Source organism: Elephas maximus, chromosome 10 (assembly GCF_024166365.1).
Source record: "Elephas maximus indicus isolate mEleMax1 chromosome 10, mEleMax1 primary haplotype, whole genome shotgun sequence".
NCBI classification, from domain to species: domain Eukaryota; kingdom Metazoa; phylum Chordata; class Mammalia; order Proboscidea; family Elephantidae; genus Elephas; species Elephas maximus.
In genome coordinates this window covers 27,482,929-27,496,625 of record NC_064828.1, presented here as the reverse complement: position 1 = coordinate 27,496,625, position 13,697 = coordinate 27,482,929, and the positions used below count along the sequence as shown (strand labels likewise).

Genomic DNA, 13,697 nt, shown 5'->3' with positions numbered 1-13,697 from the left:
GGAATGGGTGTTGGACTTTGTCAAATGCCTTTTCTGTGTCAATTGAGATGATCATGTGATTCTTTTCTTTCCTTTTATTATGTGGTGCATTATGTTGTTTGATTTTCTAATGTTGAATCATCCTTGCATACCTGGTATGAATCCTATTTGGTCATGGTGTATTATTTTTTTGCTGAATTCTATTGGCTAGAATTTTGTAGAGAATTTTTACGTCTATATTCATGAGAGCTATTAGCCTGTAATTTTCTTTTCTTTCTTTTTTTTTTTTGTGATGTCTTTGCCTGGTTTTGGTATCAGGGTTATGCTTGCCTCAGAGAATGAATTCAGAAGTATTGCTTCCTTTTCTATGCTCTGAAATAGTTTGAGAAGTACTGGTGTAAGCTCTTCTCTGAATGTTTAGTAGGATTCTCCAGTGAAGCCATCTGGGGCATGGCTCTTTTGTTGTTGTTGTTGGGAGTTTTTTTTTATTGCCTTTTCAATCTCTTCTTTTGTTATGGATCTGTTCAGATTGTCTTAGTTTGGGTAGATAGTGTGTTTCCAGAAATTTGTTCATTTCCTCAAATTTGTTGGAGAATAGTTTTTAATAATACTCTGTTATGATCCTTTTTATTTCAACTGGGTCTGTTATACTGTCCCCCCATTTCATTTCTTATTTGGGTTATTTGCACCTTCTTCTGTTTTTCTTTTGTCAGTTTGTCCAGTGGTTTGTGGATTTTGTTGATCCTTTCAAAGAACCAACTTTTGGTTTTGTTGATTCTTTCTATTGTTTTTCTATTCTCTATTTCATTTATTTCTGCTTGGATCTTTACTATTTCCTTTCTTCTGGTGGCTGTGGGCTTCTTTTTCTGCTCTCTTTCTATTTTTTAAGCTGTGTAGCTAATGTTTTGATTTTGTCCCTTTTTTCTTTTTTGATGTGTGCATTTATTGCTATAAATCGACCTCTGAGCACTGCCTTTGCTGTGTTCCACAGGTTTTGGTATGATGTGTTTTCATTCTCATTGGATTCCAGGAATTTTCTCATTCCATCTCTGTCTTCTATTACCCATTCCTTTTTAAGCAGGGTGTTATTCAGCTTCCATGTAATTTTTTTTTTCTTACTCTTCCTGTTGTTAATTTCTACTTTGGTGCCATTGTGTCAGAGAAGGTACTTTGTATTATTTCAATGTTTTGGAATTTGTTGAGGATTGCTCTGTGGCCAAAGATGTGGTCTGTTCTGGAGAACGTACCATGTGCTGTGGGGTGGTTGTTCTATATAAGCCTATGAGGTCAAGTTGACCTATCTTGCCCTATAGCTCTCCTGTATCTTTGTTGACTTTCTTTCTAGATGTTCAGTCCTTTACCAAGAGTGGCATGTTGAAGTCTCCTACTACTACTGCAGAACTATTTCTCTTTGCAGTGCTCTTAGAGTTTGTTTTATATATTTGGAAGCTCTGTCATTGGGTGCATAGATGTTTATTATGGTTAAGTCTTCATGATCGATTGTGCTTTTAATCACTATATAGTGCCCTTCTTTGTTTGGAAACAGTGGTGGCATAGTGTTTTAGTGCTATGACTGCTAACCAAAAGGTTGGCACTTTGAATCCGCCAGGAGCTCCTTGGAATCTCTATGGGGCAGTTCTACTCTGTCCTATAGGGTCACTATGAGTCAGAATTGACTTGATGGTAATGGGTTTTGGGTTTTTTCTTTGTCTTTTATGGTGGATTTTGTTTTAGAGTCTATTTTACATGAGATTAGTATTCCTACTCCTGTTGTTTTTTGGTAGCTGTTTGCTTGATAGATTTTTTGCCATCCTTTCAGTTTAATAAATTTACATCTTTGTTTCTGAGATGCATTTCTTGTAGACAGAATATTGATGGATCCTGATTTTTTTTATCCATTCTGCACTCTCTGTTTATGGGTGCATTTAGGTCATTCACATTCAGTGTAATTATTGATAGGCTGTGAGTTTATTGCTGTCATTTTGTAGTGCTTCTTTTTGTGGTGCTGATGTTTTCTTTGTTCCTCTTTCTCTCCTGTGCTGAATTTCTTTTGTTTATGGATTTCTTTTTTTTTTTTTTTTAGATTTTGTTTTTATTGAGACTTTATATTTTTCTTCTTTATTTTGATGAGAATGTTTGTTAACTTCCTTTGTGGTTAGCTTGAAATTTACCTTTTATCTTCCTATGTTTGAACCAGTCTATTGTTACTTTCCTCTCCATTAGAAAGCTCTATATCTACATTGTTTATTCCCTTTTTAATTGTTCTAACATTATTGTCATTTACAGATTAACCTCTCTAGCTCCCTGATGCGTTTCTTCTGGTTTTGGACAGTCCTTGAGAGTTAATTTCCTAGGTTGGTATCTGGCTGGTACAATCTTGCATCCTGTATTCAGACTGTAGTCTGATGTTGTTTGCTCTCAGACCGAAGGACTCCCTTGAATAATTCTTGTAAGTTCGGTTTGGTTTTTACATATTCCCTTAATTTCTGTTTATCTGGGTCCTAATTTCACCATCAGATTTGAATGAAACCTTTGCAGTATGTATTATTCTTGGTTGGCAATTTTTTTTCTTTCAAGATTTTATATATGTTATCCCATTGCCTTCTTGCCTACATGGTTTCTGCTGAATAATCAGGGTCTAGTCTTATTGTTTCTCCTCTCTATGTGACTTTTTGTTTTTCTCGAGCTGCTCTCAGAATATTGTCTTTGTCTTTGGTTTTAGTGAGTGTGATTGATATGCCTGGGTGATTTTCTTTTGGGGTCTATATTATATGGGGTTTGTTGAGCTTCTTGGATGGTCAGCTTTTCATCTTTCATGATATTAGGGAAGTTTTCTGTCAGCAATTCTTCAATGATCCTCTTTGTGTTTTTCACTTTGTCCTCCTATTCTGGAACTCCAGTCATCCACAGACTTTTGCTTTTGATTATACCCCACATAATTCTCACGGTTTCTTCATTTTTCTTCATTCTTTTTTCTGATTTTTCCTGAAGGAGTGTTGTATCCAAGTGTTTGTCTTCAATTTCGCTGGTGCTGCCTTCCATCATTTCAGATCTGCTCCTCAGCCCTTCTATGACACTGTCCATTTCTGAAATCTTTTTGTTCATCTTTTGGATTTCTAATTGTTGTTTTTGTATGGTTTCTTGTTGTGAATTTGTTTTGGCATTTTGTTCCTGTATTATTTTTCTGAATCTTTCATTTTTTTTTTGTTTGTATTTCCATGAATTTGTCTCCCTTTTCCATGAATTTGTCTATTCGTTGCTCATTTTTGTCCACTTTTTGTTTCAGCTCTTGGATAGCTCTGAATATTAGAGATTTGAATTCCCTGTCAGGTAGTTCTAGTGCCTTCTCTTCTACTGAACAGTCATCTGTTGTTTTATTTTGGATGCCTACTGGAATCATCCTGTCCTGTTTTTTAATATTTTTTGATATTGCGTCCTGTCTTTGGGGCATTCAATAGTTATTTTCTTCATGTACTGGTTGTGGATCTGTTTGTTTCATCATGCTTTTTTGCTTTATTTGGTTATATCTGAGCAGGCTGGCTGTGCATTCTTTGTTGTTTGCTCATTTGTGGTCATGATACTTTTCATCTCCTTGTCCAATGGGCAGGTCCAGTCATTCAGTTATGGTGTAGCAGGGCAGGTCCAGCTGAAGGGTAGGCACTGGGGTGGATTGTTTGTGGCACGTACTAGGGCCAACAGGACTGGCTGGGAATTAGTGCTGGGCAGGCCAACAGCACTGGCTGTGCCTGTGCTGCTCAGGGGTGTGATGCTCAGCACGTGGTGCAAGCAGGCAGGAAGGAGGGAGGGAGGATGTGATATGTGGAGCTAATATGGGTATGGGAAAGAGGACAGAGCAGAGACAGAAACAGGAACCAAAAACAAACAAACCAAAAAAGACTGCTAAGGGAGCTTACTGTTGGAGTGGAGAGATGAGAAACCAAGAAATGGGGGGGGGGAGAAAAGAAAAAAAAAGGAAAAAATAAAGTAACCAGGTTAAAAAAAAAAAAAAAAAAAAAACGAGAAAGAAAAGCCCCCAGGGGTCCCACCAGTTCAGCTACAAAGACCAGGGAGTGGCTCCCAGGCTGCACAGCATAGCCTGACTAGAGGGGGTATTGATGTCACACAATGCCTGGTATTTAGGAGACAGAAAAAGAAAGTAAGTACAGAGAGACAAGAACTAAGAAATGAAGAAAGACAGAAAGGGAAAGAAAGAAAGAAAGAAAAAAGAAATGCCCCCAGGGACCCCACCAACTGCGGATGTGGCTCCTAAGCCATACAGTGCATCCCAGCTAGAAGGGGCTCACAAGCCATGAAAAAAAAACTATACAATAAAACAAAAAGAAAAGAAAAAGAAAAGCCCTGAGGATCCCAACAGCGAGGTGTCTCAGGGGAGCGGTTCTCCGTGGAGTGGGGCTTCACAGTCTTTCAAGAAGAAACAAAGATGGCACATGGAGCTAGGTGTTAGAGAGAAAGGGGGTGGGGAGGTGGTGGGAGCCACGGAAGAAACCAAAAGAAACAGCAATAGACAAGTGGGACTCACGTAGCCAGCCAGTGTGGGCAGGGAGAATCCAAGCAGCCTGGGGCAGAAGTAGTTGCCTCCTGGCCAAGAATCTGTGGTAGGCAGGAAGCAGAGGAGGTGGGGGAGGGGGAAGTAGGGTGGGGTTAGGAAAGCATATATTGCTGGTTACTGGGTGCTCTGTGTCCTGCTGGGAACTTCCTGGAGCTGATTTCCCCATACTCACTTGTCCACTGATCTATGATGTGGGTGGGGCGAATCCAAGCAGCACAGATGCTACACTTCCAGCTGGCCAAGATACCACTGCCAGCCAGGAAACACGGAGGTAAAGCAGCAGGTAGAGGATGAGGGGTGGAAAAGTGTGTATTGCTGGTTACCGGGTGCTCTGTCTGCTGCTGTGAGCTCCCTGAAGCTGCTTTCTCGTGCTCCCTGTAAGCCAATCTCTGACAGGCGTCCAAGATGGTGGATCTGTGCTGTCTTAACTGATAGGAAACCTCCACGGTCTCCCCTCTTTCTCTGTTTCTGTACGTTTCTATTCCATTCAGTGCTTGGCTGAGTTGTTTATCTCCTCATTTGACACTTCGGGTTCCAGGAGAGATGTTTGTCTCTGTTTTAGTTTTTCAGGTCTTTGCAGTGGCGGAAGGGCGTGGTGCTTCTATGATGCCATGTTGGCTGGAAGCTGAGATAACCCTTTGGAGCCCATCCCTCAGGGGGGCCAAGGGAAGTCTGCTGATTTTCTCAGAACTTGGAGGCCACGACACAGTCCAGAGGGGCAGCAGCAGCAAAACAATAAATGAGAATTCCTGATTTTATTTTTTCACAATATGTTTGATATTTTATGGATTTTTATAATTAAATATTACATTTGGGTTAGTAAAAACTACAGTTCACAGTTGGCTTATTTACCTGGATAAACTTACTAATTTTTGTGGAGATATAATTGATGTTTTCAATAAGTAGATGCACTTTTTTTTTCTTGATTAGCGTAAGAATTTTTAGAACATGAATCTGATGATAGAATTTAAAAGTCCCAGTAAAAAAAAGAAACACTGAAGTCTACAAGGAGCTTGAGCACCACCTAGTGGCTACAATTATCCTGTTTCTCTTTCTACCATTAAAGATGAAACCAATGATTTAGGAAGATTGAGAATTTTTTAGCATGGGCTGGAGTATTTCCAGTTCACCAATATGTAAACTACAGGAAGTCATATCTTCCAAAGAGGCAGTCAAGTTTATTGTACTTTCACCATTACTATATATCTTTTTCAGAAATAAAATATAATTTTGAAAGCTTTCTATCAGTATCCATTAGCAAATTTCAGAATTCCAGTGCATATCACAATCACCATTAGAAATTAAAACCTTTTGAAACAGATAAAATAGACTAGTGATAGAAAATAATCTGGATATGAAAATCATTGTACATAATTTTAAATCTATAGTCTGCTATGGATTTTAAAATCCTAAGTCTTTAACTTCCTTAAACTATGGACGCTCCTTTAAAATTTCAAAAGAAATTAAAAATTCATAAGGTTTTCACTGGCTAATGCTTTTCAGAAGTAGACTGCCAGGTCCTTCTTCCTAGTCTGCCTCAGTCTGGAGGCTCAGCTGAAACCTGTCCTCCATGGGTGACCCTGCTGGTATCTGAATACCGGTGACATAGCTTCCAGCTTCACAGCAACACGCAAGCCCCCACAGTAAGACAAACTGACAGAAATGTGGGGGAGGAATGTTATATTGTTTTATCAAAAAAACTCATAAGTGGAGAAGTGTCTTTATTTAACCTGTCTCTGAACTCACCTGTTCCAAAAAGCCTTTTGCTGGGTGTTTCTTGAACAGAGTTAGAGGTAATTAATTAACATATAGGTTGCCTGAAGTGGTAGATAAGAATAGGCGCACACTATAGGCTAAGCAAAAACCTTAAAAGAACAAGTATGGGAAGGAGGAGTGTATAGGGAATTTGAAAAGCTTGGACAAACTCCTGGGAATCTAGCAGATCATATGCATGCATACCAACCCAAAAGCAAACCCACTAGTCTCGAGTGTATTCCTACTCATAGCAACCATATAGAACAGTACAGAACTGCCCCACAGGGTTTCCGAGGAGTAGCTGGTGGATTTGAACTGCTGACATTTTGGTTAGCAGCTGAGCTCTTAAAGACTGTGTTATCAGAGCTCAATTCACACATTAAAAAAAAAAAAAAAAAAAAAACTGCTGCTGACTTAATGGTCAAACTGAGACTAGAAGGACCCTGGAAGTCATTGTCCCTAGACCTTCTGTTAGCCCAAGACAGGACCCATTCCCAAAGCCACCTCTTCAGACAGGGATTGGACTGGACTATGGGATTGAAAATGATACTGTTGAAGAACGAGCTTCTTGGATCAAGTAGACACAGAAGACTATGTTGGCATCTGTCTGGAGGGGAGATGAGTGGAGGGAGGGATTGTGCTGTCTCATTGGGGGGAGAGCAATTAGGATTGTAAAGCAGGGTGTATATGTTTTTGTAAGAGACTGACTTGTAAACTTTCATTTAAAGCACAATAAAAATTAAAAAAGAAAAAAAACTGTTGCCATACAGCCAATTCAAATTCATAGCAACCTTATAGGACAAACCAAAACCCACTGCCATCAAGTCAATTCCAACTCATAGTGACCCTACAGGACACAGAACACCCCATAGGGTTTCCAAGGAGCAGCTAGTGGATTCAAACTGTAAACATTTTGGTTAGCAGCCAGGTTCTTAACCACTGCTCATTGAGGGCTCCCACTATTGAACAGGGACTTGCAAATGCCCAGATCTATACACATGCTCAGAAAAGACCTAAGAAGACCTTAAGCTGTCATCTCAGGCTGAAGTTGAGACTCTGAAAAAGCAGGAAGTAAAGTTTAAAGCAGACTTGCTATCTGCCTTGCTGAGTGTTGACGATTTTCCCAACAAGCACACAGAACCCACTGGCAAAGGTTGGGAGACTTACTGGTTCCATTTTTAAAAATTTCTGCCCAATCATTAGCTGATCACCAAGACAATTGAGCAGGGACTTCAGGGGCTACAAGTGACAAAGAATACAGATTTTACAAAATTAGTTCAGAAAAGGCACTAAATTAACAGCAACAGATGCAAACCTAGAGTGGCCACACTACATTACTTAAATGTCTAGTTTTCAACAAAAAATTAAAAGGCACACAAAGAAACAAGAACATATGGCCCATACACAGGAAAAGCAATCAACTGAACCTGTCCCTGAGGAAAACTAGAGATTGGACTTACTAGGCAAAAAAGTTACATCATCTATATCAAGTATTTTCAAGGGAAATCCTTTAGGTTTGGAAGACAACTACTGCAAAGAGAGCTATCTGACCAATTAAGTGGAAGAGATCCATGTCTATGCCCACTCCAAAGAAAGATGATCCAACAGAGTGCAGAAATTATTGAATAATATTAAAATCACACACAAGTAAAATTTTCCTGAAGAAAATTAAAAAATGGTTGCAGCAGTACATCAACAGGGAACTTCAAGAAATACAAGCCAGATTCAGAAGAGGATGTGGAACAAGAGATATCTTTGCTGATGTCAGATGGATCTTGACTGAAAGCAGAGACTATCAGAAAGATGTTTACCTGTGTTTTATTGACCATGTGAAGTCATGCAACTGTGTTGATAATAACAAGTTATGGATAACCTTGTGAAGAATGAAATCTAGAGCACTTAATTGTGGTCATGTGGAGCCTTTACACAGACCAAAAGGCAGTCATTTGAACAGAACAAGGGGATATTGTGTGGTTTAAAATAAGGAAAAGTGTGGATTATATCCTTTCACCATACTTATTCAACCTGTATTCAGAATAAATAAACTAACAATATGGGCTATATGAAGAAAGAGATGGCATCAGGATTGGGGGAAGACTCATTAACAACCTGCAATATACAGATGCCACAACCTTGGTTACTGAAAGCAAAGAGGACTTGAAGCACTTACTGATGAAGATCAAAGACTACATCCTTCAATATGGATTACACAACAACATAAAGAAAACAAAAATCTTCAAACTGAACCAATAAGCAACATCATGAAAAACTGAGAAAATATTGAAGTTGGCAAGGATTTCATTTTACCTGGATCCATGATCAAAGCCCAAGGAGGCAACAGTCAAGAAATCAAACAACATATTGCATTTGGAAAACATGCTGCAAGAGACCATTTTCAAGTGTTGAAAAACAAAGATGTCACTTTAAGGATTAAAGAAGCCTGACCCAAGCCCTGGTATTTTCAATCATTCCATATGCATGCAAAAGCTGGACAAGGAATAATGACTATTGAAGAAGAACTGACTCCTTTGAACTATAGTGTTGATGAAGAGTATTGGATATATCCTGGACTGCAAGAAAGACAAACAAATGTCTTGGAAAAAGTACAGCCAGAGTGCTCCTTGGAAGCATGGATGGTGAGAATTCATCTCATGTACCTTGGACATGGTACTCGGAGGGATCAGTCCCTGGAGAAGGACATCACGTTCGATAAGGTAGACGGTCAGCAAAAAACAAGAAGACCCTTAACGTGATGGATTGACATAGTGGTTGCAACAATGGACTGAAACATAGCAACAGTTGTGAGGATGGTGCAGTACTGACAATGTTTTGTTCTGTTGTACATAGGGCCACTAATAGTACTGACTTGACGGCACTTTACGATAACGACAAAGCAAACTCATATATAAAGAACTAGAGGAAGTATGAGAACAGTGTCTCATCCAGTAAAGACTACCTCTAAAGAGACAGAAATTACAAAAAGAGCCAAATAAAAATCCTGGAGTTGAAAAACACAATAATTGCAATAAAAAATTCACTACAGGGTCTGAAGAGTGTATTTGAGCAGTCATAAGAATTAGCAAACTTAAATACAGGTCAATTAAGACTATACAGTCTGAGGAACAAAAAGAAAAAAAATGATAAAAATGAATAAAGTCTAAGAGGCTTGGACAATACCATCATGTATACCAACATGCAGAAAATGGGCATCCCTGAAGGAGAGAAAAAAGATAAGAGAGCAGAAAGAATATTTGTAGAAATAATGAGTGGAAGTATCCTAAATTTGAAAGAAAACAGTGATCTACACATACAAAAGCTTAATAAATGTCAAGTAGAAGAAACTCAAAGGTAGAAAAATCATAATCAAACTATTGAAAGCCAATACAAAGAGACAATCTTAAAAGAATCAAGACAAAATCATTCATCATGTACAAGTAATCCTTAAAAAGATTAACATATGACACATTACCAGAAAATAGCAAGACCAGAAGGAAGTGGGATGACATATTCAAAGTGCTGAACAAAAAAAACTTTCAACAAAGAATTCCTATTCATTAAGAATATCTTAAAAAAATATGGAAAAATTAAGAAATTCCCAGATAAGCAAAAATGAGGGATTGCTACCAGACCTGCCTTAACAAAAAAAATACTAAAGGAACTCTGCCAGGCTGAAATAAAAGAATGCTAGACAGTAACTTGAATCCATGTTAAGAAATAAAGAACACCAGTAAAGGTAACCATATATAAAAAAAAAAATAGGTAAATATAAAAGGCAGTATAAATTTATTTCTTGTTTACAACTATTATTTCTCCTATCTGATTTAAAAGACAACTCTATAACCAGTAGTTAAGTCTGTGCTTATGGATACATGTTGTCGTTAGGTGCCATCAAGTTTGTTCTGATTCATAGTGATCATATGTACAACAGAAAGAAACACAGCCAGGCCCTGTGCCATCCTCACAATCGTTGTTATGTTTAAACCCATTGTTGCAGCCACTGTGTCAATCCATCTCATTGAGGGGCTTCCTTTTTTTCACTGACCCTCTACTTTACCAAGCATGATGTTATTCTCCAGGGACAGATCCCTCCTGACAACATGTCCAAAATATGTGAGACTTAATCCCGCCATCCTCGCTTCTAAGGGGCATTCTGGTTGTACTTCCTCCAAGATAGATTTGTTCATTCTTTTGGCAGTCCATGGTGTATTCAATATTCTTGTCCAACACAATTCCAAGGCATCAATTTTTCTTTGGTCTTCCTGGTAGACTCTTTCTCCAAAAACAACAACAAAAACTTTTGACTGGAGTGATTGACAAGAGTAAGCGATTAGAATCTCTGGAAATGATCCTAATGCATACAGCAAATGAAGAAACATTCATCCAAGAAAAGCTACCAAATCTTTACAAAAGCAGAGTTTGTGGCATTTAAGCCATGCCCACTTTCTTCCAATCCCCTTCCCCTCCAAAGTGGAATATTATGGAACCCTACTCTGGGTACTCTGCTCTGGTCAGTTATGGCTAAGAAGGCAGGTTGTCTCTCTCACCCTCTTCGGCTTCCAGTCTAGGGCTATGGTTTCAGTTTTCACCCTGTGTAAGTAACATTGCTTGCATTTCTCGTGTATCCAGCTGGTGTTGCAGAATCTCTATTGCTGATAGGAACTGCCAGAATTGAGGTCATGTTTCCCCTCCAGCACCTACTTGTAGTGAAGAAGCTTTACTGCAAATTTGGTGGGTCTAGAATACTGGGGCTCCATTACCTCCACTGTTCCAAATTGCTGGTAGAACTGAAATTCCATGCCAGGAGAGGCAAGCTGAGATGACAAGGGACAGCTATTCCCCAGTGACTGTCATAGTTCTACCCCCAACTCATGAGGTGGCACAGAGGACATAAGGATGAAGAACTACATAGCTCCTCTTGTTGGAAAGACTTATTTATTGGAAATTATTGGTCCTGTTTTAAGGAGCCCTGGTGCATATGGATTAAGGCAATCAACTCCTAACTGAAAGACCAGTGGTTTGAAACCACCAGTGCTCCTGCACAGAAAGATGTGACAGTCCACTTCTGCAGAGATTTACAGCCTAAGAAATCCTATGGTGTTGCTATGACCTGGAATTGACTCGATGACAGTGGGTTTGAATATTGGACCCTGGATGTCACAAACACTTTGAGCTCAATTACTAACCTAAAACTTGGCAGTTCTAACCCAGCCAGTGACACCACAGAAGAAAGGCCTGGAGATTTGCTTCTGTAAAAGATTACAGATGAGAAAACAGTATTCAGCAGTTCCACTCTGTAACACATGAGGTTGCCATGACTCAGAATCAGCTTGATGGCAATTAGTTTGGTTTGCTTTTTGGTTATGACCTCCAAAAGAGGATACAGGACTCAAAACCATTATTAATGCTATTAAAATATAGATAGAAAAATACTTTTAGTTAGAAAAGTATAGATTATGTAGTTATAGGATTTGATTCTGGGGTCTAGTACTAGTCATTTTTATTGCAAGTTCTAGTAATTTTTGTTGCAAGTTCGTTAAACTTTCTAAGACTCAGTTTCCTTTTGATAATATGTAAATAATATTCCCTATTCTCATTATTGTGAGGATAAGAGAAAATGCATGCAAAATGTCTCATCTTTGGTAAGAAATCAATACATGGTAGTTAGAGTCTGATTTAGTTGCTAGAAAAACTTAAAATTACAACATAAGTGAATAATATTATAGTTGAAAAGTTTGTATTTGGATAAACAACCCAAGATGTTCTATTGCATATATACTTGTGTAGGGACGGGTTATCATTTACCAAAGTATAACTTATGTTTGTTTGGAACAAAACCCTAAATTTTAATGCCTTTTGATGTTTATAATGATGAAGACGCCATCTTCGATGATTATAATATCTCAGTTAAAAGGTTGATCTGGAACTCACATGCTTGGTCCTTAATTTTTTTATTGCTTTCTTCATGTCTTTATTCCTGAATGTATAGATGATTGGATTTAAAAGAGGTGTAAAAATTGTATAAAACACAGAGAGGATCTTATCTATAGAAATACTGCTGAATGGCCACACGTAGATAAAGACACAAGGTCCAAAGAACAGTACCACCACTGTGATGTGGGCTGAAAGAGTGGACAAGGCCTTGGAAGACCCACTGGAGGAGCGATGCTGAACATTAATCAGGATGATGCTATAGGAGATGAGCAAAAAGATGAAACAAAACAAAGAGAGTACACCACTGTCTGCAATGACCAACAGCTCCAAGACGTATGTATCAGTGCAGGCAAGTTTGATGACCCGAGGGAGATCACAAGAGAAACTGTCCACAACACTGGGGCCACAGAATGGCAAGGTCACTGTGAAAATCATTTGGCTCATGGTGTGCACAAAACCAGTGGTCCAGGAGAGAAGTGCAAGCCTGATGCAAGCACTATGGCTCATGATAGTTTTGTAAAGGAGGGGCTTGCATATGGCCACATATCTATCAATTGCCATGGCTACAAGCAACATCATCTCACTTCCACCTAAAAGGTGACCGAAAAACATCTGGCTCATGCAACCTTCATAAGAGATGGACTTATATTCATTAAGTAAGTCAAAGATCATCTTGGGAGTAGCAAGGGAGGCCAGGGACATATCAATAAAGGAGAGGTTGGCCAGTAGAAAGTACATGGGAGAGTGCAACTGAGGGTCCAATTTCACTACAAAGATAATGGTGAGATTGCCTAACACGATGGCTATGTAAATAATGGAAAAAAAGAAGAAAAAGAATATCTGTAACTCATGAGACTCTGTGAGTCCCAGCAAAATAAACTCAGACACCATGGAGTGATTTCGTCTTTCCATGTGTTTACCTGTTGACGTATGTTACCTGAAATAAAATTAAAATAGGTTAAATTTGTGAGATAAAGTTGAGAGACAAAATGCACATTTAGTTAACTCTACTTCCTGAAATCCACTGAAATGTGAAAAACCAATACAAATTATTGAACACTATTTTTTATTTAATCTAAATTTTTTTAAAGTGATAATTTCTTAATAGAGATTACAAAGAATATCTGCCAGAAACCAATATGTTTGAAGAAAATTGAAATTGTTGATATGCAACCCAAATCTGCACTAATCTTGGGAAATCTGTATATCTCAGGTGGTCACCGGGTTTGAAAGATCTTACCAATTTTTTACAATTTGAGGAATAAGTTTATTGGTCCTTCAGAGGCAAAGAAAATACTCTTTCCAACTCGAATTCTATTTCTACATTACATAATTCTGAGGGGTATATAAGTGAAGAAGGGGCTAAATAGTTTTCTAATTGAGAATCAGAACCAAGAAAAATGAAATTGAGTAGGTAGATTATAGAGAGTTGAAAATCTGGAAGTCAATTGTAGTGGTGCTA

General features: G+C 38.4%; 1 protein-coding gene across 1 annotated transcript; it reads right to left on the bottom strand.

Annotated features, from left to right (window-relative positions):
* Positions 1–12,208: 12,208 nt before the first annotated feature.
* Positions 12,209–13,147, bottom strand: LOC126084068 (olfactory receptor 4K13-like). Its single transcript, XM_049898279.1, has one exon. It carries the CDS (start codon positions 13,145–13,147, stop codon positions 12,209–12,211), a length of 939 nt encoding a protein of 312 aa, XP_049754236.1.
* Positions 13,148–13,697: the final 550 nt, after the last annotated feature.